Source organism: Rhineura floridana, chromosome 18, assembly GCF_030035675.1.
Source record: "Rhineura floridana isolate rRhiFlo1 chromosome 18, rRhiFlo1.hap2, whole genome shotgun sequence".
NCBI lineage: Eukaryota > Metazoa > Chordata > Lepidosauria > Squamata > Rhineuridae > Rhineura > Rhineura floridana.
Genome location: NC_084497.1, coordinates 1,900,237 through 1,923,587, shown reverse-complemented (window position 1 = coordinate 1,923,587; position 23,351 = coordinate 1,900,237). Strand labels below are relative to the sequence as shown.

General features: G+C 49.0%; 1 protein-coding gene across 2 annotated transcripts in view; it reads left to right on the top strand.

Moving 5' to 3' along the window:
• Nucleotides 1-23,351, top strand: part of FBN3 (fibrillin 3) — a 178,345-nt gene that overhangs the window by 80,795 nt on the left and 74,199 nt on the right. The window contains exons 15-36 of one of the 2 annotated variants that reach the window (XM_061601742.1): nucleotides 1,246-1,389; nucleotides 2,432-2,551; nucleotides 3,544-3,669; nucleotides 4,479-4,601; nucleotides 5,620-5,895; nucleotides 7,370-7,423; nucleotides 8,087-8,212; nucleotides 8,760-8,885; nucleotides 9,443-9,562; nucleotides 10,657-10,794; nucleotides 10,949-10,999; nucleotides 11,987-12,112; nucleotides 13,693-13,920; nucleotides 16,329-16,454; nucleotides 17,617-17,745; nucleotides 18,396-18,521; nucleotides 18,706-18,831; nucleotides 18,981-19,103; nucleotides 19,417-19,542; nucleotides 20,074-20,199; nucleotides 21,151-21,273; nucleotides 21,909-22,031. In XM_061601742.1, coding sequence (XP_061457726.1) covers nucleotides 1,246-1,389; nucleotides 2,432-2,551; nucleotides 3,544-3,669; nucleotides 4,479-4,601; nucleotides 5,620-5,895; nucleotides 7,370-7,423; nucleotides 8,087-8,212; nucleotides 8,760-8,885; nucleotides 9,443-9,562; nucleotides 10,657-10,794; nucleotides 10,949-10,999; nucleotides 11,987-12,112; nucleotides 13,693-13,920; nucleotides 16,329-16,454; nucleotides 17,617-17,745; nucleotides 18,396-18,521; nucleotides 18,706-18,831; nucleotides 18,981-19,103; nucleotides 19,417-19,542; nucleotides 20,074-20,199; nucleotides 21,151-21,273; nucleotides 21,909-22,031 — 2,886 coding nt within the window. The remainder of the gene's footprint in view (nucleotides 1-1,245; nucleotides 1,390-2,431; nucleotides 2,552-3,543; nucleotides 3,670-4,478; nucleotides 4,602-5,619; nucleotides 5,896-7,369; nucleotides 7,424-8,086; nucleotides 8,213-8,759; nucleotides 8,886-9,442; nucleotides 9,563-10,656; nucleotides 10,795-10,948; nucleotides 11,000-11,986; nucleotides 12,113-13,692; nucleotides 13,921-16,328; nucleotides 16,455-17,616; nucleotides 17,746-18,395; nucleotides 18,522-18,705; nucleotides 18,832-18,980; nucleotides 19,104-19,416; nucleotides 19,543-20,073; nucleotides 20,200-21,150; nucleotides 21,274-21,908; nucleotides 22,032-23,351) is intronic. The other variant, XM_061601743.1, reaches the window with a different exon arrangement.

Sequence of the window (23,351 nt, the reverse complement as noted above, 5' to 3'; positions counted from 1 at the left end):
AAAGAGTGGTTTTATTAAGAGAAGGAACAAGGGAAAAAATATATTGCAGTATACAATTGCAGTTAACAGTGAGTAGCTTTCTATTCATTCATTCATTCAGCAACACTGGATAGACTAAAGCAAAGAGACTAACCCTATGAACACTTTCACATTAAGCTCACCCACACAGGAAGAAAAAGGAAAGAGAAAGGCCCAGATAGTTGCATATACCTTTCCTGGAGAGTTGCTGCAAGCCTAAAGCTGAGAGAGACCTTTTGTATCTAGCCCAATGAGCCAAAAGCTCTGCCCTTGGGTAACCAGCGCTAGATTTGAAAGATCTCACCCAATCCTTAGCTCTGAAGCTCTGCAATTTGTCCCAAAGATGCTAGGGTGCGTCGGTAAGAAAAGCAGCTGTCGGAGCCCTCCAGAAGAGGCACTCCTTACCCCTCTCAACCCCTCATGTTTTATAGCTTTTTCTAACTAAACTGTCCCCAAAGTAAACCCAATGTAAATGTCTCCAGGAGGATGCGGACCCACTCATTTCCTGATAAGTTCCCAGATAATAGGTGTGATCTCCTGTTGTAGATTCCTGATGATTCCCCAAGGTTAAGATTATCATAATCCTTGTGTAAAACAGTTTCTTTGTTTGACAGGAGTTTATCCTGTCTTCTCCAAAGACACAACAGCTAGTTTGAAAGGAGCTCTTCTTACTGGGTGACAAGTCCAAATTTCCATGGGAGTCAGGAAGTCTATACCTTCAGGCATTGCAAGATATGTACTCAGAGGTCACAGAGGGGCTGTTTCCCAGGAATCTTTGCTGTTGCTGGCCTTTCCAAACTTTGGTTCACTGAGATGAATCAGAGATTAAAAATTCCCAATATTTGAATCCTCATAACACAAAATAAAATCCAACAATTAAAAGCAATTTAAAACCAGAAAGTATAAAACCAATGAACAGAACAAAATGCATAAAATGCTCATCCAATAACATATATTGTATTTCCTCTAAAACTAAAGTAAGTTTCCAGTCCTCGTGATCCTTGATATATAGCCTTCCAAGTCAGACCATTGCTCCATCTAGCCCAGTATTGTCTACACTGACTGGCAGCAGCTCTCCAGGGTTTCAGCCCTACCCTGGAGATGCCATTGGGGACTGAACTTGGGACCTTCTGCCTGCAAAGCAGATACTCTCCCACCGAGCTACGTCCTCGTCCCCAAAGCTCTCTGGCATCCACAATGGCAGTAACATCCCTGGGCATTTTTCAGGGACTGCCACCCTCAACCAGACGATCGACATCTGCAAGCATTTCACCAACCTCTGCTTGAATGGGCGCTGCATCCCCACACCATCCAGCTACCGCTGCGAGTGCAACATGGGCTACAAGCAGGACGTCCGTGGCGAGTGTATCGGTAAGTGCAGGAATGAACATACAGGTGGGCATTGTCTGGCTGGGCTAAGCCCCCGTGGTCAGCTGCTGCTGGAAGCCTGCACTCCATGAACCTCTCCATTCCCCGATGATTTTGCTGGCGACATCGGTGTGAATTGCAGGGCTTCTAGAGCAGCAGCTGACGTCTCGTTCCGTCCCGACACTTCCACCAGTTCGGAACAAAGGTGGTCCGGTTTTAACAGATACCAACATTGGGCCATTCCTCCGTTAAAATCTGCCAGCATTTTGGGGTGAATGTAATTGAGGACTAGGGGATCTGAATCCTTAAGAGTTAGTTTATTTTGGGACCAGAAAAAAGGGCTTCCTTGACTCTTAATGTTCTGAAGGTAATCAGGGTGTCTCTGGGCTTATCCATCTTAGCTTCTGTGCACGCTGCAGTTTCAAGACCCACCGTTGCCTGGCTGTCTTAAGTCTAGTATTTTATTTTTACTATTATTTATTACATTTATACCCCACCTTTCTTTTCATGGTAGAAACCCAAGGCAGCTTACGTATGTTTCCCCGGCAGTCTCCCACCCAGGCACTGACCAGACGTGACCCTGCTTAGCTTCAGCAGGGGCTGGCCTCATGTGCCTTCAGACCATCGCCTGAGACCAATTTTGCCAATACTGATGGCAAAAAACCTCACCAAGGCCTCATCTGCACTATACATTTAAAGCACTATTACACCACTTTTTTTACTCAATTTTGGTGGGGCAAAAACATACCCCCGGCACAGTTTTCATTGTTTTAAAAAATTAAATAAATGTTCTGGACCACTGATGCCACCTCGGGGACCAATATACAGTGGTGCCAAAACGGCAGTTTTATAATATTGGATATAAAGGTCTTTATGAGGTTGGGGATGGAAGCTGCTCAGATGGCAATGTGTGTTACATCACTTATTGGAAACTGCCCCGGATGCTTCTGTCTCCCACCACGGAGTGGGGCGGGACATCTGCCCCAAAGTCCTGAACCGTCTTCATCTTCCCTTTCCTGAATCATTTCTGTCTTTCCTTTCCAAGACATGGACGAGTGCTCCAGTAGCCCTTGCCTGCACGGTGACTGTGTGAACACCCCCGGCTCGTACCACTGCAAGTGCCACGATGGGTTCCAGAGCACCCCCACAAAGCAGGCTTGCATCGGTAGGTCCGCAGAGGGGCTTGATGAATACTTGAACAGGTTGGCTTATCTGTGTGTGCGTGCCTCAATAATGCCTTGGTGCTAATTAAATATATACCCCTCCCTTCCTCCCAAAGAGCAAGTGGCAGTCCACAGGCCACAGTTTGGGAACCCCGATTGAAGGCGCTTAAGAGACGCAAGGACAGATTTTCATTGATTGTTTGGAGAAAATTGACACAAATTGTTTATGGGGCGATGGGGTCTCCCTGGCCAGAGGTCTTCAAGCAGAGGCTAGGCAGACACCTGTCAGCAGTAGGGATGGAAAGATCTGTCTGTTTCATTTCTCCTTTTTCCAATGTTAAATTCAATTCTCCACATATCTGCAGCGATCTGCTAATTTATTTTTAAGAAAAAATTCTCATGAAAATTCTCCACCATTTTAGTACGAATTTCTCCAAATGTAGGCAGTTTTGAGAAAGGTACACATTTTTGCCAGCCATTGCTCATCACGTTGTGCCTTTTTGCCTGTTATTTTCACTCGTGAGTTCATTTTTAGGCACCCTTTCCCCTCACATATGCATTTTTGTAAGTGTTGCTTAGTTGGCGAACTGCATCCCAAAATTCTAACAGATGTGAATTTCAAAGGACGGATGCGTTTCGGTTCTTAGATTGTTTTGGAAATTGCAGATTTGATCAATTCTGCTTGAAGTGCGAACTGAATCGAAATTCTCACCCATCCCTAGTCAGCAGCCCCCCCAGTCGCCAACCTGTATGATCCCATATACCAGAGGAAGGAAGAACGAGCACAAACGGTTCCTTGTGTCTGCATCTGGAGCTGCACAAAAGGAGCAGTGGTGGCTGGTGGCTCTGTGTCAGTGGGGCAGTGGAATCCGCTCCTCCAAAGTCCAGATGAAAACCCGGAGTGGATTCCACTGCCCCACTGACATGGAGCTACCACCAGCCGCTGTAACCAGGAGTTATTTCTGCCTTGACACCTCTTTTGGCTCCCTGTTAGACATTGACGAATGCATCATGAATGGAGTGATGTGCCGAAACGGGCGCTGCGTGAACACAGACGGCAGCTTCCAGTGCATCTGCAACGCTGGCTTTGAGATCACTCCGGATGGGAAAAACTGTGCCGGTAAGGAATCGGGCTTTCCCTGACCCAGGGCAAGGGGTTGGGCAACCTGTGGCCTGAGGGGCACGTGGGACCTTTGGCCTAATGCTGTTGGGGCGAGGGGAGCCCAGGAGAGGGGGGGGAAGGTGACAGAAGAGAAAACATGGGCCAAGAGCCAAAATGGATGGAGAGATGGAAGGGGAAGGGGTTTTTTTGTAAGCTGTCAGCTCAAGCCTCTGGCAAGGGTGGTCTGTCTCTCTCCAAAATGGGTATAGAGGAAGAGGTGAAGAGAGATAGAAAGAAAGATAGAAAGGTGGCAGAGAGAATGAGGTGTCTCCATGCTCACTTTTGGCTCTGACCCCTACACATCACTGTCTTCAGCCCCCATTTGCCCAGTCCATGCCCACTTGCCCTGACTAATCACCCCAGAGGAATGTGGCCTTAAAGGGGGGGCATGTTTTCCCAGCTTAGGCATTCCTTCCCACGGCTTTACTACCCTGAACACGCCCGATCTTGTCTGAAGAAGCTAAGCAGGGTCAGGCCTGGTTAGTACTTGGACGGGAGACTGCCTGGGAATACCCGCTGCCGTAGAGGAAGGCAATGGCGAACCACCCCTGAAGACCTCTTACCATGAAAACTCTACGAATACATCCAAAAGATTCATAGGTTTGCCATAAGTCATAATTGACTTGAAGGCATATCACAACAAAGCATTCCTTCAAGTCGTCAGGGTTCCCCCAACTGTTTAAATCTGCCTCCACGTGCAAATGTCACTTGGGGAGGAGGGGGACGGCCCCTCCATGTCCGCTTTCTCACCGCCACCCCTCCCACAGACCACGACGAGTGCGCCACCACCAACATGTGCCTGAACGGGATGTGCATCAATGAAGATGGGAGCTTCAAGTGCATTTGCAAGCTGGGCTTTGTCTTGGCCCCCAACGGGAGGTACTGCGTCGGTGGGTATAGCGGAGAAAGGTTCCCCCTTAGAGCGGGAACTGGGGGGTGGAGGAGAGGGAGGGAGAAGGAGAGGGAGGGAGAGTGTGCTTGTGTCGTCATCAGCAAATCCTCTGTGCTCAGTTTGGCCTGCAAACCCCCTGATCATATGTTCTGGCCGTTTTGTTTTGTTTTTAAACATTTGCAGTTATCAATACTGTTGGATTTAGAGGCTGAAGGGAGATGTTGGTTTAAAGCAGCTGTGGGGGAGCCTTTGGCCCTTCAGAGGTCGCTGAGCTACAATTCCCATCAGTCCCCAGAGAGCGTCGCTAATGGCCAGGGAGGAAGGGAGTTGTAGTCCAGCAGCATCTGGGGGGCCACAGGTTCCCCGTACTTGTTTGAAAGAAAAGGGGCATTGAAGGTGGCAATGCAGGGGTTGGAGGTCGTTTAAAATCAGGGATGGGTCCAAATGTGGTCTTTCAGGCCTCTTTATTTGGCTGTCAAGAATCTCTTCAGGCTGTACCCCCTACTGCCTCTCCTTTGCACCCTGGCTGTGTGTGTTTGTGTTTGTGTGTGTGTGTGTGTGTAAACTAGCCTATTGTACAATGGTAAAAATTACATCCATTGCTCCACCCACTTTTGCCACTGGCTCTGCCCACCATTGGCAGAATCCTGGGAAGTGTGGCTGGTTCAAGGTGCTGAGAGTTAGGAGATCACCCTATTCTCCCCTCCCAGAGCTACCACTCCCAGAAAGGCTTACCAACCAATCCCTCTTCCCAGGGAACTCTGTGAGGGGAACTGAGGTAACAACTCTCAGCACCCCGAACAAACTATAGTTCCCAGGATTCTGTGGGGGAAGCTATGGCTGTTTAACGTGGAACAATGGAATAAATGCCTGTTGCGAATGTGTTTCCACTCCAAACGTTGGTCTGAACTGCACAGATCAGGCGAGTCGTGTCAGAAGTCCAGTTTGCTGCAGCCCACTCTCATCCCTAGTGAGGCTCTTGTCCCTCTCATAACCACCCTACCTCCCCCCCGCAGACATTGATGAGTGTGAGACTCCTGGGATCTGCATGAACGGCTGGTGCATCAACACGGAGGGCTCCTTCCGCTGCGAGTGCCTTGGAGGCCTGGCCATTGGCGTGGATGGGCGGGTCTGTGTGGACACCCACGTCCGCAGCACCTGCTATGGTGGCATCAAGAAAGGGAGCTGTGCCAGGCCCTTCCCGGGGGCTGTCACCAAGTCCGAGTGCTGCTGTGCCAACCCGGACCATGGGTTTGGAGAGCCGTGCCACCCTTGCCCGGCTAAGAACTCGGGTAAGTGCGTGTCGGTGATATTATTGGTGGTGTTAGAATGTCTATCCTGCCCTTTCTCTGCAGGAGCCCAGGGTGGCAACCACGTCAGCAAGACAGTTACACGACAAAAAGAAAAATGTTCTAAAAACAGTTTAAAACATTCTAAAACACCAATACAGTTTTTAAAAATGGTAGGGAGGGAACGATCTGTCATTTTCACTTCTCTTAGTTCCTCATTTTTTTGCATCCTTAAATCCAGTTCTCCACATTCCTCCAGCAATATCTGAAAAATTGTCTTAGCCCTTATATTCCCTGCAGATCCCTGCACTCTGCAGGTGAGGGCCTCCAGCAGATGCCATCTTATCAGGAGGCCCGTTCTGCACAACAGAGGAAGCGGGCCTTTAGTATAGTGGCACCAAGCCTGTGGAATTCCTCCCCCCCTTAAATATTAGACAGGCGCCATCTCTGTTATCTTTTCGGCATCTACTGAGGACCTTCTTCTTCCAACATGCCTTTTAGGTGGAGACCTTATCCCAGTCTCCGTCTGTGTTGGAATTGCTTTTTTTGATATCTTTAAAGCTTTTTTAAAAAGCGTTTTTAAAGATGTTTTGTTTTAAAATGTTTGAAAGTCTTTTGTTTTTAAGGTGTTTTAGAGCCCTTGGGCTCCTTCTGGGAGGAAGGGATGGATGTAAATTTAATGAATGAATAAATAAATGCACGAATTTATTTATTTATTGAAAAGTCAACATGAAACGTTTCCAGCATTTTAGTGCAAATTTCTCCTAATAAGCACATTTTTTGTCTGCAGTTTTAATGTGCACATTTATGCAAGCAGTGTCTCTTACTATAATATTTTCATTAACATCTTCATTTTTGTGCACACTTTCTCCTATAATCGCACATGCCCAGCAATGTTCCAAGGCAACAGCTTTAAAAGTCAATCTGTCCCCAACATTTTGCCCATTATCCCATCTTTGCCATCCAAGGCGCTACCGTTAGACATCTGTGGAGCTGATGCAGCTACCATAGAGCCTGGTTTTGTATCCTTAGGTGGAGGTTGCCCTCCATGTTTGCAGGGTTCCAGGTATTGATAGGATGACCAGCTTCCTGGTTTAAGATCCTTAACCTTGGGGGTCTACCAAGTAAACTTCTTTGGGGGCTACAATGTTGGCTATTTGGCCTAAATATTTCTTTTATGTGTGATCTTCCACATCAAGGGACCACGCTGAGGGGGCGTGAGAATTTGAAACCTTGGGTGGCCCTCATTACTCTAACATCAGGAATTAGTACAGGATTATGCTTAACAGTGAGGAGCTTATCTTTTACGACTGACAATCTCTCCACAAGAGTATCTTGTTCCTCTTTGGGAGAGCTGAATAAGAAGCCAGAAGTTGACTCTCAATAGGTTCAAATTGCCCATTAGTTTCCAAGGAAGGGACAGGCATGCGTTGACGTTGACATGGCCATTGTTGACAAATGCTCGCTCTGTTTTCAGCCGAATTCCAAGCTCTCTGCAGCAGCGGAATTGGTATCACGGCCGACGGGAGAGGTAAGTTCTGGGAAGGTATATCCCACCTTTCAGTTAAAAAAAAAATACAATCTTGTGGGAGATTGCGCAGGGCTGAGATCTCTGCAGGGCTTGGTCCAGATTGTCATTTCCTCCAGACACAATCTGGTGATGGGTCTGTTGGTGGGATGACCAGTTTGATCTTCTAAAATGGGGGCTCCCAAACTGTGGTCTGTGAGCTTCATGCAGGTGGTCTGCAGCATGGCCGTAAAATGCAATTCAGAATCACACAACATCTAGCATAGCATATTATAATGGCTACAAGAGGCAGAAAAGTCCGCCAAGATCCTCAGCAATTTTCCAGTTGTCCGTGGAGGGGGAATGGAGGACCACTGTTCTGCAATCATTCTTTAATTATTACTAGTTATTAGATGACTTGTTTTTATTCAGAAACAACAGAGTCCTCTGGCACCTTGAAGACTGACAAATTTATTACGACATAAGCTTTTGTGGGCCACAGTCCAGTTCATCAGATGTATTAATTGCTATCCTGAGTTACCTATGGGGAGGGGGCAAGGCAAGGGCATTGTAACTTGGGCCCCACTGCTACCAGGAAAACACTTCCAGGGTCCCAGGAGAGGAGAGTAAGGTGGGTTTTGAGAGGGGGCACATGCCACTTTTCCAAATTCCCTTTCTCACTCCTAGATATCAATGAGTGTGCGTTGAACCCAGACATCTGCCCCAATGGGATGTGTGAGAATCTCCGAGGAAGTTACCGCTGCATCTGTAATCTAGGCTACGAGTCAGACCCTACTGGCAAAAACTGTGTCGGTGAGTGATTTCATGGGATCATGGAGGGTGCCCAATGAGGCCATCTAGACCAGCCCACTCCCAACACACATACACAGACAAGTCAGAGGCATCCACCCAGCACAGATGAAGCTGTGAAACAGAGTCTGACTGAAGCTGAGGCAATACTGGATAACTTTCTCCAGATGGAGGGTTTGAGGTATGCTGTAAGGATTGGTGCTTTCTCCCAATGAAAAGCATAGGGGCCTCAGTTGTCACTTAACTGCATAGCTTGACCCACTGAGGATGGTCAGGAATTAACCAGGGCTGTGCATGAGGTATCCCTGTTTTGTTTTGTGTTGTGTTGTTTAAAAATGGACTTACCATGATTAGGAAAATTTTATGGCACTGAGCAGTGTGTTCAGACTCATGAGCTTGTTTTTTTAAAAAGTTTCTAGCCCTTATGGCTGTAGAGTGTTTGATCAATGCCTGTAGGCCCACATAGCCAAAGGGGGAGATGGTCAAATGAGAGGTTTTCTAACGCAACCGGCCTCCCTTGTAGCTCACTCTTCTGTGACTCTTCCCCCAGATGTGGATGAATGTGCTGTCAACCGCCTGCTGTGTGACAATGGTTTGTGCCGCAACACGCCTGGAAGCTACAGTTGCAGCTGCCCAAAGGGCTTTGTCTTCCGGACAGAGACAGACACTTGTGAAGGTAATCGATCAGCTGGAATTTCCTCCTGGTCGTCGTCTTCTAATAGGGCAGGCTTAGCACCCGGTGAAGACTGGGTTGTCCAGTGAGCAGATCCAGGCTGTGCATATAGGGCTAGAGCTCATAACAGATTTTCACAAGTCAAGACAGCATAGGTCTCACCTGCACTGTACATTTAAAAGAGTATCGTACCGCTTTGAGCTGTCCTGGCATCCCCCAAAGAATCCTGGGGCCTGCCGTTGGTTAAGGGTGCTGAGAGCTGTTAGGAGGCCCTTTTGTTCCCCTCAGAGCCCAGCCAACCTGGCACCTTTGCCTTTCCCTTTGAGCAGCTGGAATGTTTGTGAGCGTTCTGTGCCTTCCTACCGGGCACGGTGGTGTCAGAAGCTTCAGCGCCACAAGGGAGATGCCGTACAGAATAAACATAAAAACAGATTCCAGCATCTGGCTTTTTTGTGACTTGGGACGTTCTTGGCGAAGAGGTGCTCACACAGTAGTGCAAGATCCCAGTAACGGCTACCGAATAATGCCCCCTCCCTTCCCCCTCCTCGCTCTCTCACTAGATATCAACGAGTGCACATCCAACCCTTGTGTCAACGGCGTCTGCAGGAACAACGCCGGCGCCTTTGCTTGCGAGTGCTCCCCGGGAAGCAAGCTGGACTCCAGTGGCACCATCTGTGTTGGTAAAGACCTCTTATGCCAGATCTCTGACAGGAGAATGGGAAGCGGCAAAGTGGAGGCTGGTCCCTCAGGGCGAGTGGGGCGTCACCCCACTAAGCTCAGTCTGCTCTCAGCCAGCCCCCCTGGTCCCTGCCAGTCTCCTGCCTGGTCTGCCTGCCCCCTGACTTACAGCCAGTCTAGGGGGTGGCACATCTTCTCCTTAATCTCAGCATTGCCCCTTGTAGAATTCATGAGGGAGGTGGAGGGGGGGAATAAAACCAGAATCCAGAGTCAGCTCTGCCTGTCATTGGCTCTGGCTTCACCTCCTGTTGGGCGTCGTGCCTTCCGCCCCGCCATAGAATCATAGAATCGTAGAGCTGGAAGGGGCCTATAAAGCCATCCAGTCCAACCTCCTGCTCAGTGGAGGAATCCAACTTGAAACATCCCTGACAGGCATCAGAAGCCCGAAAGGGCACCAGCCACCACAGGGGGTAGCGGGGAGAGGATTGGGTCCCTCAGAACACTAGCCGAGAGGAGCAAATGGAGCGAAGGCGAGCACAGTCTTAAGTTGGCGAGGCAGCGTGCGAGGCAGCGTGCGAGGCAGCGTGCGAGGCGTTCCACATGAAATCCAAACCCCCATGCTGCTAAAACTCTTGCTTGCTCGCACACCCCTTAGTGACTCTGCCCATTCAGGCACTCTGGTTGCCTCAAGGTCTGTCACTGGGAAGGTGTGATTCCGCAACCTGTGTGGGACTGAGAGGGGCATCAACGAGGCAGGGCCCATCTAATGAATGAATTAATTAACAACATTTCTGTGCCGCTTGATTGTAAACAAATTTTTTTAACCCTAAATTGTTTACAAGAAATATTGAAATGATCAATAAAAACAGGTATTGATGAAAAACCGTCTGTAAACATTTGAAACAGTAAACTCAATCAAAAAGAGAGATTCAAACAGATCAGCGTCTCTGCATCTGGGCAGGCTTGCCGAAACGGAAAATGTTTTTAAGTAGGTGCCGAAAAGAATGCCGGTGACGCCGCTAGGCAGGGAGTTCCAAAGTGCAGATGCTTCCCCATCTCACCTGCCTGTTGCGCTTTCCCTCCTTGCTCCCCCCAGACAGCATGAAAGGGACTTGCTGGCTGAACATCCAGGACGGCCGCTGCGAGGTCAACATCAATGGAGCCACCCTGAAGTCGGAGTGTTGCGCCACACTCGGCGCCGCCTGGGGCAGCCCGTGCGAACGCTGCGAGATCGGTAGGCATCTGGCGATCTCCTCTCAATGTTCCACTCAGAATTCTAGGGAGGCTTTGCCCAAACTGGAAGGGGGGGACCCTCCGAGGCACCTTTGGGCGTCAAGGTTCGGTGAAGCCCAGCAATTCACAGGGTGCTCTTCCTTTTTGTGCCGCAGATACCGCCTGTCCGAGAGGCTACGCCAGGATGAAGGGCATCTCCTGCGAAGGTACCAGGCGCTCGAGGCTGGGGTCCAACCGCCTGAGTCCTGGGAGGGAGGGGGGCTTGAAAGGGAACCCCCAACCCATCCCTCCCCTCTAAAAATGAGTGTCCCTAGGACTTTGTCCTTCCTTGTTGTTGTTGTTTATTCCTATCCCACCTTTTGGCCAAAAGGCCCTCAAGGCGGCTTACAAAAAATAAACACAAATATAGAAATACATATCAATAAAGACAGTACAATTTACAAAAATTAAATAGGGTAATACCATTACTAAAAAGCAACAATAACAACTTTCAGTGAAAATACAAGAAGCTTTGATGTGCTTCTCCTCTTGACTTGCTCTGCACAGGGGCGATATTGAAACCTAGGAATCTGGGCCATCTAGCTCAGTGTTGTTGACACTGACCGGCAGCAGCAGTTTCAGTCAGGGGTTGTTTCTCCCAGCCTCAGGTGCAAACCCCATTGGGGATTGAACCTGGGACCTTCTGCATCCAAGGCAGATGCTGCACCACTGAGCTATGTCCTTTCCCTTAAAGGTAAAGTAAGGTCCTAGTCCTCATGGCAAAGAGGAGATTTAAACAGGAATGTAGGAAGCTACTTTATATTGAGTCAGGCCACTGGTCTATGTAGCTCAGTATTGTCTACGCTGACTGGCAGTGGCTCTTCCAAGGTTTCAAGGAGGGAGTCCCTCCTAGCCCTACCTGGAGACGCCATTGGGGATTGAACCAGTGACCTTCTGCATGCAAAGCAGGTGCTCTCACCGCAGAGCTATGGCCCTTCCCCAACACAGCACCCAAGTTCTTAGCCTGACCATTTTGCCATCTGTGAAAGGGGTATTCTCTTGGAGCAGAAAACTGGCGGTTCAAAAGGAATGGTTTTGCGTTTGAGGGCTCAGGCCCCGCCTCCGCTGCCTATGATTCAGGGTATGGAGCAAGTCACTTCTCTTAGCCGTGCCAATAACCATCTCAATATATTTCTTTGTCTCTTCCTCCCCAGATGTGAACGAGTGTGACGTTTTTCCGGGAGTCTGTCCCAATGGCCACTGCGTGAACACGGCAGGCTCATTCCGCTGCGAGTGCCCAGAAGGGTTGACACTCGATGCCGCTGGCAGGACATGTGTGGGTGAGGATGGAGAGAGAGAGAGAGACCCAATTTTCCTGCATTTCCCATGGCTCCTGCACAGCCCCCCATTCTCCCACATTTCCCATGGCCCCCCCATTTCTCATCTTGGATTGAAATAACATTTTTTCATTTCAAAGGGGATAAGCCCCCAAGCTGCAAATGAGATAAAATATTAAAGCCTGCCTAGACCTCAAACATGCACAACGCTGCGGCTAGACTGTTGATGGGACCAGACCACTGCCATCATTTTAACTCCGGTGTTTAAAAGCTTGCACTGGTTGCCCGTGGGTCAGCCAGCCTCTGGCTACGTACCTCCAGCAGAGAGGAGCCTAGCACCTCTTGAGGCAGCCTGCCCCAATGTCAGACGCCTCTTACAGTTAGGAACGTTCTCCTAATGTTCAGCCAAAATCTGCTTCCCTGCCATTCCCACCCAGTTGGTTCTAGTCCAGCCCCATGGAGCGACAGAGGCTTCCCCATCTTATGCATGACAGCCAAAATATTTCAAGACATCGGTCACTTCTCCCCTTCCTTTACTCTTCTAAAGAGACACCCATCTTGCTTGATGGCAAAGGCTGCAAAGAGACGCCTTCCTTCCTGGTGGAGGTTGGTCCGTCAGGGCACATGGGACAACGCCTCACCAAGCTCCATCTCCCTGCCTTCCGACTTGCATTCAGTCCAGGGGGTGGCCCTACATGTCAGCTTCCTCCTCCTCCTCCTCCATCTCTGGATGTATTTTATTATGTATTGTTGAATTTAATGTTGTACGTCGCCTAGAGTGGTTTCAGCCAGATAGGCGACTCAAAAATTTTATTTTATTTTATTATTATTATTATTATCTCGATATTGACACTTGCAGAACTCAGCAGGGAGGGGCAGGGAGACAAAGCTGGAATGATTTGGCTCCGCCTCTCATTGCCTCTGGCTCCACCTACTGTTGGGCTCCCTGCCTTCTGCCCCACCAGTCCCAAATAGGCGCCAGCCGCCTGCTGGCCGTTCGTCGCGAGACCCAATCAGGGCTCATGCACACCATGCTAAATTCTGGCCTGTGCCTCACCCTCCTTCACTGAAGCTGTCAATGCTGGATAATTTTTTCCCAGCAGCGGGCCAGTGCAATAAGGAGCAAAGCATAAGCACAGAGAACTCACAAACTCAAAACCGTAACCAGAAGGAGCATCCCAGTTTATTGTTGTACAAAGTGCAACGATGTTGTGAGATAATGAACTGACAGGAAGGTAAAACAGAGGTAATATCTGAAATCGCAGCAACTTAAGGCAATATCGTAAAGCAAGGGAAGGGCATCAAGAGAATCAAGGCTGCCTAGATGTTCACTGGGTGGCTTCAAAGCCCCTGCAGGCTCCCTCCTCGTGGTTCTCGATCTTGAAACTGGATTTGGACCAACGCTTCGAAGAGCGGACTGTCCTCTGTAAAGTTGGACACACAGCCAACCCACAATGCAGATGGGGTCGCTCTGGCTATTGTTGGGTCTGGCTCCGCTTCCTCCCTGCTGTCTGCCCCACTGGTCCCGGGGATCACCAGCTGCCGCAGTGCCTTACTCTCTTCTGTTGACCGTTTCTCCCCAGACGTGCGGCTGGAACAGTGCTACATGAAGTGGGCCGAGGATGAATGCACGGCACCCCTCCCGGGGAAGTACCGCATCGACCTTTGCTGCTGCTCTGTTGGCTCGGCCTGGGGCTCCGACTGTGAGGAGTGCCCAAGGCCCGGCTCTGCAGAGTATAAAGCCACCTGCCCAAGAGGTCCTGGCTTTGCCAACCGGGGAGACGTCCTATCAGGCCGGCCTTTTTATAAAGGTGAGAGATGGTGGGGTGGGGAGATCATGGCCACCATCGCTAGGTGGCACAGGGGGAGGGGGAACGCTGGTAGGTCCCAGATCTCCAAGGTTCTAAGCAGGGGGGCCCATCTAGAGATGCCATTGTGAATCTACCTCCAAGCTAAACTGGCTGTGTCTGCTGACCACAGCTTGCAATCCAGGCTCAGTTCTGTCTAGGTACTTTTGACCTGTGTCTCAACTGGACCGCTGCAATCTTCAGTTTCTCACATGATGAATGCTTCACTGGGTGGAGAGAGAGAGGGAGAGAGAGTGCACACCTAGTCATGACAGGGGTGGGAAACCTGTGTCCTTTGAGACTTTGCTGGTCTCCCACTCCCATCAGCTTCCCGGAAAGCTGTCAGTGTTCTCCAGCAACATCTCAAGGGCCACAGGTCCTCCACCGTTGTCAAAATGAAGTTTTCTCAATAAAAGGCAGGCCACTACAAAAGACTTTCAAAATTCTCCTTTTTTGCCACCCTCCAGATTGGGGGGGGGGGGGAGAGAGACATAATAAATAATAATAAATTTAATTTCTTTGTCGCCTATCTGTCCAATGGCCACTCTAGGCGACTTACAAAATCATTAAGATACAATTGATAAAATACAGTAATACAATATAAAAACAATACATCTGCAACAACAATATTAAAACTGGGCAAGAGGCATTACAGTTATAACAATTAACCCTCCCCGGATACCCCGAAGGCCTGTTGGAAGAGCCAGGTCTTTAAGGCTTTCCGAAATACATTTAGGGAAGAGGCGTGCCGGAGATCTTGTGGGAGGGAGTTCCAAAGAGTGGGGGCCGCCACTGAGAATGCCCTCTCTCTTGTACCCGCCAATCTGGCTGTTTTTGTTGGCGGGATTGAGAGAAGGCCCTGTGTGGCCGATCTTGTCAGGCGGCATAATTGGTGGCGTTGAAGACGCTCCGTGAGATAAACTGGGCCGAAACCGTGTAGGGATTTAAAGGTCAATACCAACACCTTGAATTGGGCTCGGAAAACAACTGGAAGCCAGTGTAGATCGAACAACACTGGTGTGATGTGATCTCGGCAGCGACTACTCGTAAGTAGTTGAGCCGCCGCATTTTGTATAAGTTGTAATTTCCGGACCGTTTTCAACGGTAACCCCACGTAGAGCGCATTCCGTAGTCCAAACGAGAGGTGACCAGGGCGTGTACCACTAGTGGCAGCTGATGAACAGGAAGGTAGGGTTGCAGCCTTCGTATGAGGTGTAGTTGGTACCAGGCTGCCCGGCTCACTGCCGAAATCTGAGCCTCCATGGACAGCCTGGAATCAAGCACAACCCCAAGGCTGCGGACCTGGTCCTTTAGGGGTAGACTCACCCCATTGAACTTCAGGTCAATATCGCCCAACCTTCTCTTGTCCCCCACAAGTAGTACCTCGGTCTTATCAGGGTTCAACTTCAGCTTGTTCCTTCCCATCCATCCACTCACAGATTCCAGGCACTTGGACAAGGTCTCCACAGCCAACTCTGGTGAAGATTTAAACGAGAGATAGAGCTGAGTGTCATCCGCATATTGATGACACTGCAGCCCAAATCTCCTGATGATTGCCCCCAGCGGCTTCATATAGATGTTAAATAGCATGGGAGAGAGGATAGAGCCCTGTGGCACACCACAATTGAGAGGCCAAGGGTCTGATACCTCCTCCCCCAACACTACCTGTTGGTACCTGTTGGAGAGAAAGGAATGGAACCACTGTAATACAGTGCCTCCAATTCCCAATCCCTCCAGGCGAAGTAGAAGGATACTGTGGTCGACAGTATCAAAAGCCGCTGAGAGATCGAGGAGGACAAGAAAGGTGGATTCTCCCCTATCTAATGCCCTCCTCAAATCATCTACCAGAGCGACCAAGGCTGTTTCAGTTCCGTGACCAGTCCTGAAACCCGATTGGTATGGATCCAAATAATCCGTTTCATCCAAGACATTTAATTCCGTTTGCATTTAAAGCCAAATTTATCAAATTTGCACTTTCCAAAACAAGGTGAAAGTGAAACCACAGCCATCCTTCGAAATTGGCACTTATTGAAACTTTGCAGCGCAGTCCTCCAGCTAACCGATGTATGCAGAAATGCATATATTAGGGGAAAGTGTGCATAAAAATTAATAACTTAGTGAAAACAACGTACAAAAATGCAATACATTAGGAGAAATTAGTCAGAGGAAAAACGTGTAGGTTAGGTTAGTCAAAACGGCCTACAAAAATGTGTTTAGCCGGAGAAATTCTCACTGAAATGCTGTAGAATTTCCATGAGGGTTTTTATTTAAGAAAGGAAGCCTGCAACTCGCTGCAGGAATGTGGAGAACCGAATTTAAGGTTTGAAAAATGAGAGAACCGAAATTGACAGACCCTTCCTTCCTGACTCCAGATGTCAACGAATGTAAGATCTTCTCTGGTCTCTGCACCCACGGGTCTTGCCGCAACACCATAGGTAGTTTCCGGTGCCTCTGCGGCAACGGCTTCGCTCTGGATGCCGAAGAGAGAAACTGCACAGGTAAGGAAGGTGTCCTGTGAAACTCCCACTGAACTCTATTGTCCTCTCCCTGCAGGGCATTTCTTCGTTTGCTGCATCAAGCGATGCAAAATGAGTGCCAACGTCAACTGTTACGACAGCTGTAGGGAAGCTTTGTGGCCCAGTGGGCCAGATCTGGATCTGCCCACCCCAGCAGGGCAACTTTGACAGCTGGATGGGACCACCCACCTGTCCGTCATCTCTTGTCGTCTTGGTGTCAGGTGATGGACAGGCGGGTTGGCCCACCCACCTGTCAGAGTTGGCCTGTCCAAGCAAGATTAAACTTTCAGCACATCAGCTGAGTTTTTCTGCAGGGTTCAGGTGTGCCCTGTTGGTGACCTCCGCTTTACGAGGTGCAATGATGAGAATTCCCAAGTGCCATTGCGTCACAAATTTGTATGAAGGCATCATGACGTTAGCCGTTGTATTTTTATGTCTTTGTTTCCCCAACTGATCCCCTGATGGAAGTGTATAAAATGATGTATGGCATGGAGAAAGTGGATAGGGAAAGGTTTCCCTCCCTCTCGCATAATGCTTGACTCGTGGACATCCAATGAAACTGAATGTTGGAGGATTCAGGACAGAGAAAAAGAAAGGACTTCTTCACTCAGTTAAACTGTGGAACTCAGTTGGTGATGGCCACCAGCTTGGATGGCTTTAAAAGGGGATTAGACAGATTCATGGAGGAAAAGGCTTTCAATGGCCACTAGCCATGATGGCTGTGCTCTGACTCCACAGTCAGACGTGGTATGCTTCCAAAAATGCATTGCTGTTAACTGCAGGAGGTGAGAGTGCTCTTGCACTCCGGTCCTGCTTTTGGGCTGCTCATCTGGCTGGCCACTGTGAGAACAGGATGCTGGCCTAGATAGCCCACTGCCTGTTCCAGCTGCGAGGCTCTTCTGAGGCTCTGCTATTCTCAATATAGAATTTGCCTTTTTAAAAAAAACATGTTGGGGGTTATTGGGGCAATGTCACTGTGTTTAATGAGAGTTACTCCCAGGTAAGTCTGCTTAGGATTTCACCCTGACAGCGCATATTCTGCACATGCCAACACAGAAGTAACTTGCACTGCTTGAGAGGGCTGACTCCCAGGTAATAACGGTGTATAGGGTTGCAGCCTGAGTCTCTCTTCTGCCCCTCGCAGATATTGACGAGTGCCGGATCTCGCCCGACCTGTGTGGCCACGGCGCCTGTGTCAACACGCCCGGCAGCTTTGAGTGTGAATGCTTTGAAGGCTATGAGAGCGGGTTCATGATGATGAAGAACTGCATGGGTGAGAGGGGGGAGATTTTGGGATGGGTTGGAAATATAGTTTGTTTGGAGTGTCGCTACCCCACTCCATGGCTGGGTTTAATTTTGAAAAGGGGAAGGGAGACAGAAACTGGTATTTTACAGGGGTGGCTGCACATGCGAAAAGTCTCTCTCGCAGCCCATTGGCAAAAAAGGAAACCTGCTTTTCTGCAGATCAGCTACAAGAGGGGAAAGTGTGCGTAAAATGCATATGTTAGTGAAAATAACATGCAATGATGCTTTATGTTAGAATAAATTGCTTGCAAAAATGTGTACATTAGTCAAAAATGCATACAAAAATGTGCTCGTTAGGAAAAAAATCAGGCTAAATGCTAAAAGAAAATCTCCACGAAATGTGGAGCACTGAATTTAAGATTGGGAAAATGAGAAAGTGAGAGAACTGAAATGGACAGATCCTGCTATCCTTATCGTTTGCCAACCCGGTGCCCTCCAGATATTTTGGACTACAACTCCCATCAGCCTCATCCCACAAGGCGGCTGGGAGTTGTCCAAAACATGTTGGCGGGCAACAGGTTGGCGAAGGCTGTACCAGGTGGTACGCATGCTGCTGGTTGTCCCAATATGGCCTATTTCAAAAATATCGGCTGAATCTTGCCTCCTGTCCCCTTTCAGACATCGACGAATGTGAGAGGGACCCTCTGCTGTGCCGGGGAGGGGTCTGCGTCAACACCGAGGGCAGTTTTGAGTGCCTTTGCCCCCCAGGGCACGAGCTCACCTCAGAGGGCAATGCCTGCGTGGGTAAGTGGTGGTGGTGCCCTTTGGAGAAAATGCTTGCAAAGACATGTACAAGAGTCAAAAACTGCCTGCAAAAATGTGCTCATTAGGAGGAATTTGCACTAAAATATTGGAGAATTTTCAGAGTTAGGGAAGCCCCCCTCTTGTGTGGAGCCCTTCTTTGAACCCCCTCTTGTCTTCTCCTTAGATATCAATGAATGCTCCCTGAGTGACAATTTGTGTCGCAATGGCCGCTGCGTCAACGTGATCGGGACCTACCAGTGCGTGTGCGACTCTGGGTTCCAGGCCACTCCGGACCGTCAAGGCTGCGTTGGTGAGTTTCCATGATCCTTAATCCCTGATGCTGGGCCAGCCTTCTTCTTTGTAAGATTACGGATGTAGGTTGCTGGGAGTTCTGTTTGCTTGTTTGTTTTGTGGTGAGGAGGGAGGTAGCGCTGACTAAAGTGATTCTTCTCTTTGCAGATATTGATGAGTGCACCATCATGAATGGCGGCTGCGACACGCACTGTGCCAACTCAGAGGGCAGCTACCAATGCAGCTGCAGTGAGGGATATGCGCTGATGCCGGATAAGCGTTCATGCACAGGTGAGTGGCCTGTCTTTCTTTCCGTCCGTCCGTCCATCCATGACTCCTAGACTCCTAGACAGGTTGGAAGGGGTCTATAAGGCCATCAAGTCCAGCCCCATGCTCACTGCAGGAATCCAAATTAAAGCATCCCAGAAAGGGCTATACAGCTGCCTCTTAAACACCTCCCAGGTTGGAGAGCCCACCCCCTCCCGAGGTCATTGGCTCCATTGGTTCCACCTCCCAGGGTGCTTAAGGGTGGGGAGAATGGCTCAGAAGGATCCCCCGCATTTGGGAGCTAGGCAGATTATTTTGTCCCCTTCCCACTGCCCAGATATTGATGAATGCGAGGACAACCCGGATATCTGCGATGGCGGGCAATGTACCAACATCCCCGGCGAATATCGGTGCCTCTGCTTTGATGGATTCATGGCCTCCTTAGACATGAAGACATGTATCGGTAAGACATGGGCCTGACGGGGAAGTCAGACCATCGGTCCACCTAGCTCCATATCCTTGACACTGACTGGCAGCAGCTGCTCAGGATTTTAGCCAGGGAGACATTCCCAGCTGTACCCAAAGAGGCTGCGGGTTGAACCTGGGACAGTTCTGCATCCAAGGCAGGTGCTCTACCACTGAGCTATGCCTTTTGCCCTAAAGATAAAGTAAGATTCTAGTCCACATGGTTGTAAATAAAGAATAAAGTATTAAACAGCAATATAGGAAGCTCTCTTGTACTGAGTCAGATCATCAGTCCATCTAGCTTAGTACTGTCTACACAATGACTGGCAGCAGCTGTTGAGGATTTTAAACAGGGGCCTTTCTCAGCCATCCCTGGAGGTGCCGGGGACTGAACCTGGAACTTTCTGCATGCCAAACACTGAGCTACAACCTCACCTTCCCAAGGAAGTGGCCCTTTGGGGCTGGGGATGACCCCATGCTTTGGAAGGTTGGGATTCTTCTGAGGGCTCTCTTCCTCCCTCTGCCACAGATGTGAACGAGTGTGACCTGAACCCCAACATTTGCCTCCATGGCGAATGCGAGAACACCAAGGGCTCTTTCATCTGCCATTGCCAGCTGGGCTACTTTGTCAAGAAGGGGACGACTGGGTGCACAGGTAGGCGGTGAGAGCTGAGAAAGGGTGTTGGGGTCCCCTCACCACCCACAGCCTCCTTCTAATGGTCTTCTATTGGTGTTCCCAGTGAAGAGGGGCCGATTGTTAAGCCATGCTGGGAATTGTCCAGTGGGGGGGGTGTCTCCTGACCATTCTCAGTGCCATTAACAAACTACAGTCCCTCGGGTTCTTTGGGGAGAAGCCATGGCTGTTTAGAAGTGCTCTGTAAATGTATAGATGGATCAGGCCAATGGCACATCTAGTATTGGAGCCACTTGCTCACTGGGAGCTGTCCATGGTGCTGAAACACCTTGGAACAACTTGCTCACTGGGAGCTGTCCATGGTGCTGAAACACCTTGGAACAACTTGCTCACTGGGAGCTGTCCATGGTGCTGAAACACCTTGGAACAACTTGCTCACTGGGAGCTGTCCATGGTGCTGAAACACCTTGGAACAACTTGCTCACTGGGAGCTGTCCATGGTGCTGAAACACCTTGGAACAACTTGCTCACTGGGAGCTGTCCATGGTGCTGAAACACCTTGGAACAACTTGCTCACTGGGAACTGTCCATGGTGCTGAAACACCTACCCTGCGTTGCTGCATGAGCTCCTGCACTGCAGCAGAACATAGCATGAGGACATAAGAAGACCTCTGCTGGATTAAGCCAGTGGTTCATCTAGTCCAGCATCATACTCTTACTGTGGCCAACCAGATGCCTACTATGGGAAACTCACAAGTAGGGCCTGAGTGCAACAATTATGGACTAGCATAAGTCAATTGATCTCGGTGGGTCTCCTCTGAACATGACTTAGTTGGATACAACCTTTTGGCTGCCACTGGAAACGCAAAAAAGTTGCAGCCTGTAGGATCTTTCTGGGGTGAGCGTTCTCTAGAATAAAATCAGTTACTTTAAGAATAAAAACAAAGCACCTTTCTTTATGCTCTCCTGCAGATATTGATGAGTGTGAAATTGGAGCCCACAACTGCGACATGCATGCCTCGTGTATCAACATCCCCGGGAGCTTCCGGTGCAAGTGCAGGACAGGTTGGCTTGGCGATGGTTTCAAGTGCAACGGTGAGTGAGTTTTCCCCAACCAGCCCCTCCCGGGCAAAGAGTGAGAAACTGGCAACGGCCTCTTCCAACAGGAACCTAAGCAATGTTTTCCTTTTGAAAAGGAAAGCAGTTTTCAGCACCCACCCAACCAATCCCCTCCTTCGCCACCACATCCCGTATTGTATTAGATACATTCCACCCACCCACCCTCCAATGGGAGAAAAAACAAAGAGTAGGCTAGACAGTTTCTCCACATCAGCAAAGCAAAGACAGGCTGGTCAATTTCACATTAGCAAGCAAAAATAGTCTGGTCAGTTTCATGTTGGCAAAGCAAAGACAGAAGACAGGTTAGTCAGTGTCAGGCTATATTTGATGCATTGGTTTTGGTTTTTGTTTTTAAATCCAGTGTCAGGAAAAGCCATGGAATCTTGCAGCATTCAGGTTCGGTCTGCAAAGATAGCGAATGTGCAAAATATCGGGGAGTCTGGTGCCAACTTCAGTTTCAGCAAAATTCTCACCCATCTCTAGGCTACATTAGTGTGTATGACTTGATATTTAAACTTGGCTGCAGAGTTGCATCAATGAGGTGCATGAGATGAAGCTATTTGGGCTGACACAGTCTCCCTCCTCCCACTCCCCTCTCTGCTCCTCCCTAGACCTGGACGAATGCGCCACTGAGGCCCACAGCTGCAACCTGAACGCCAACTGTCTGAACACACCTGGTTCCTATCGCTGCGCCTGCCGCGAAGGTTTCAACGGGGACGGTTTCTCCTGCTCCGGTAAGACTGCTGGGTTAGGTGGGGAAGAGGTTTTGGAGTCAAGGGTTTCTGCACCAGGGCCAGCATGGAGGCCCTGCAACCCAGAAAGTCATTGTTAAAAGGAGGCAGTGCCTCTGAGCATATGCCAAGTATCTTTCCCCTTTCCCGTCCCACTCACTCCATCCCACTAATTTGTTTATTGAAACATATTATAATTTCTTAAGATATATCAAGGTAGCATGCAGCATACAAGTAAATAAAATTAGAAAAAGCATCCATAAATTAAAAACACAGCTGAAAACATTAATAAAGCATTAGTAATTAGTAGTAAACCATTTTCAGACAATGTCTAAAAGAAGGCAGGGAGGGTTCCTGCCAAGCCTCTATGATTGAAAAAAACAATCTGAGTAACCTGACATGGACAGATCCTTCCATCCTCTCCACTGGTTTACGCCTTCCACAAGGTTCTGATATTTCAACTCTCTCTTTTTTCTAAACTAAGCTCCACTCAGGGAGAGAGAATCTAATGGCTACAGTCTCTCCTTTCACAGAATCACAGAACAGTAGAGTTGGAAGGGGCCTATAAGGCCATCCAGTCCAACCTCCTGCTGAGTGCAGGAATCCAAATCAAAGCATCCCTGACCGGTGGCAGTCCAGCTGCCTCTTGAAGGCCTCCAGTGTCGGAGAGCCCACTACCTCCCAAAGGAATTGGTTCCATTATTGTACCACTCTAACAGTTAGGATGTTTTTCCTGATGCTCATCTGACTTCCTGTCACTTGAGCCAATTATTTCATGTCCTAAACTCTGGGATGATCAATCTCAGCCTTCCTCTATGTGACAACCTTCCATGTACTTGAATAGTGCTATCCTATCTCCCCTCAGTCTTCTCTTCTCCAGGCTAAACATGCCCAGTTCTTTCAGTCTCTCTTCACAGGACTTTGTTTCCAGTCCCCTGATCTTCCTTGTTGCCCTTCTCTGAACCCATGCTTGTCTGCATCCTTCTTAAAGTGCGGTGTCCAGAACTGGATGCAGGACTCAAGATGAGGCTTAACTAGTGCCGAATAGAGGGGAATTAGGACTTCACACGATTTGGAAACTAAAAGCCTAAAATAGCATTTGCCTTTTTTGCAGCCACATCACACTGTTGGCTCATATTCAGCTTGTGATCAACGACAATTCCAAGATCCTTCTCGCATGTAGTAATGCTGAGCCAAGTATTCCCCATCTTATAACTGTGCATTTGGTTTATTTTTCCTAGGTGCAGAACTTTTCACTTATCCCTGTCAAATGTCATTCTGTTGTTTTTGGCCCAATGCTCCAGCCTATCAAGATCCCTTTGA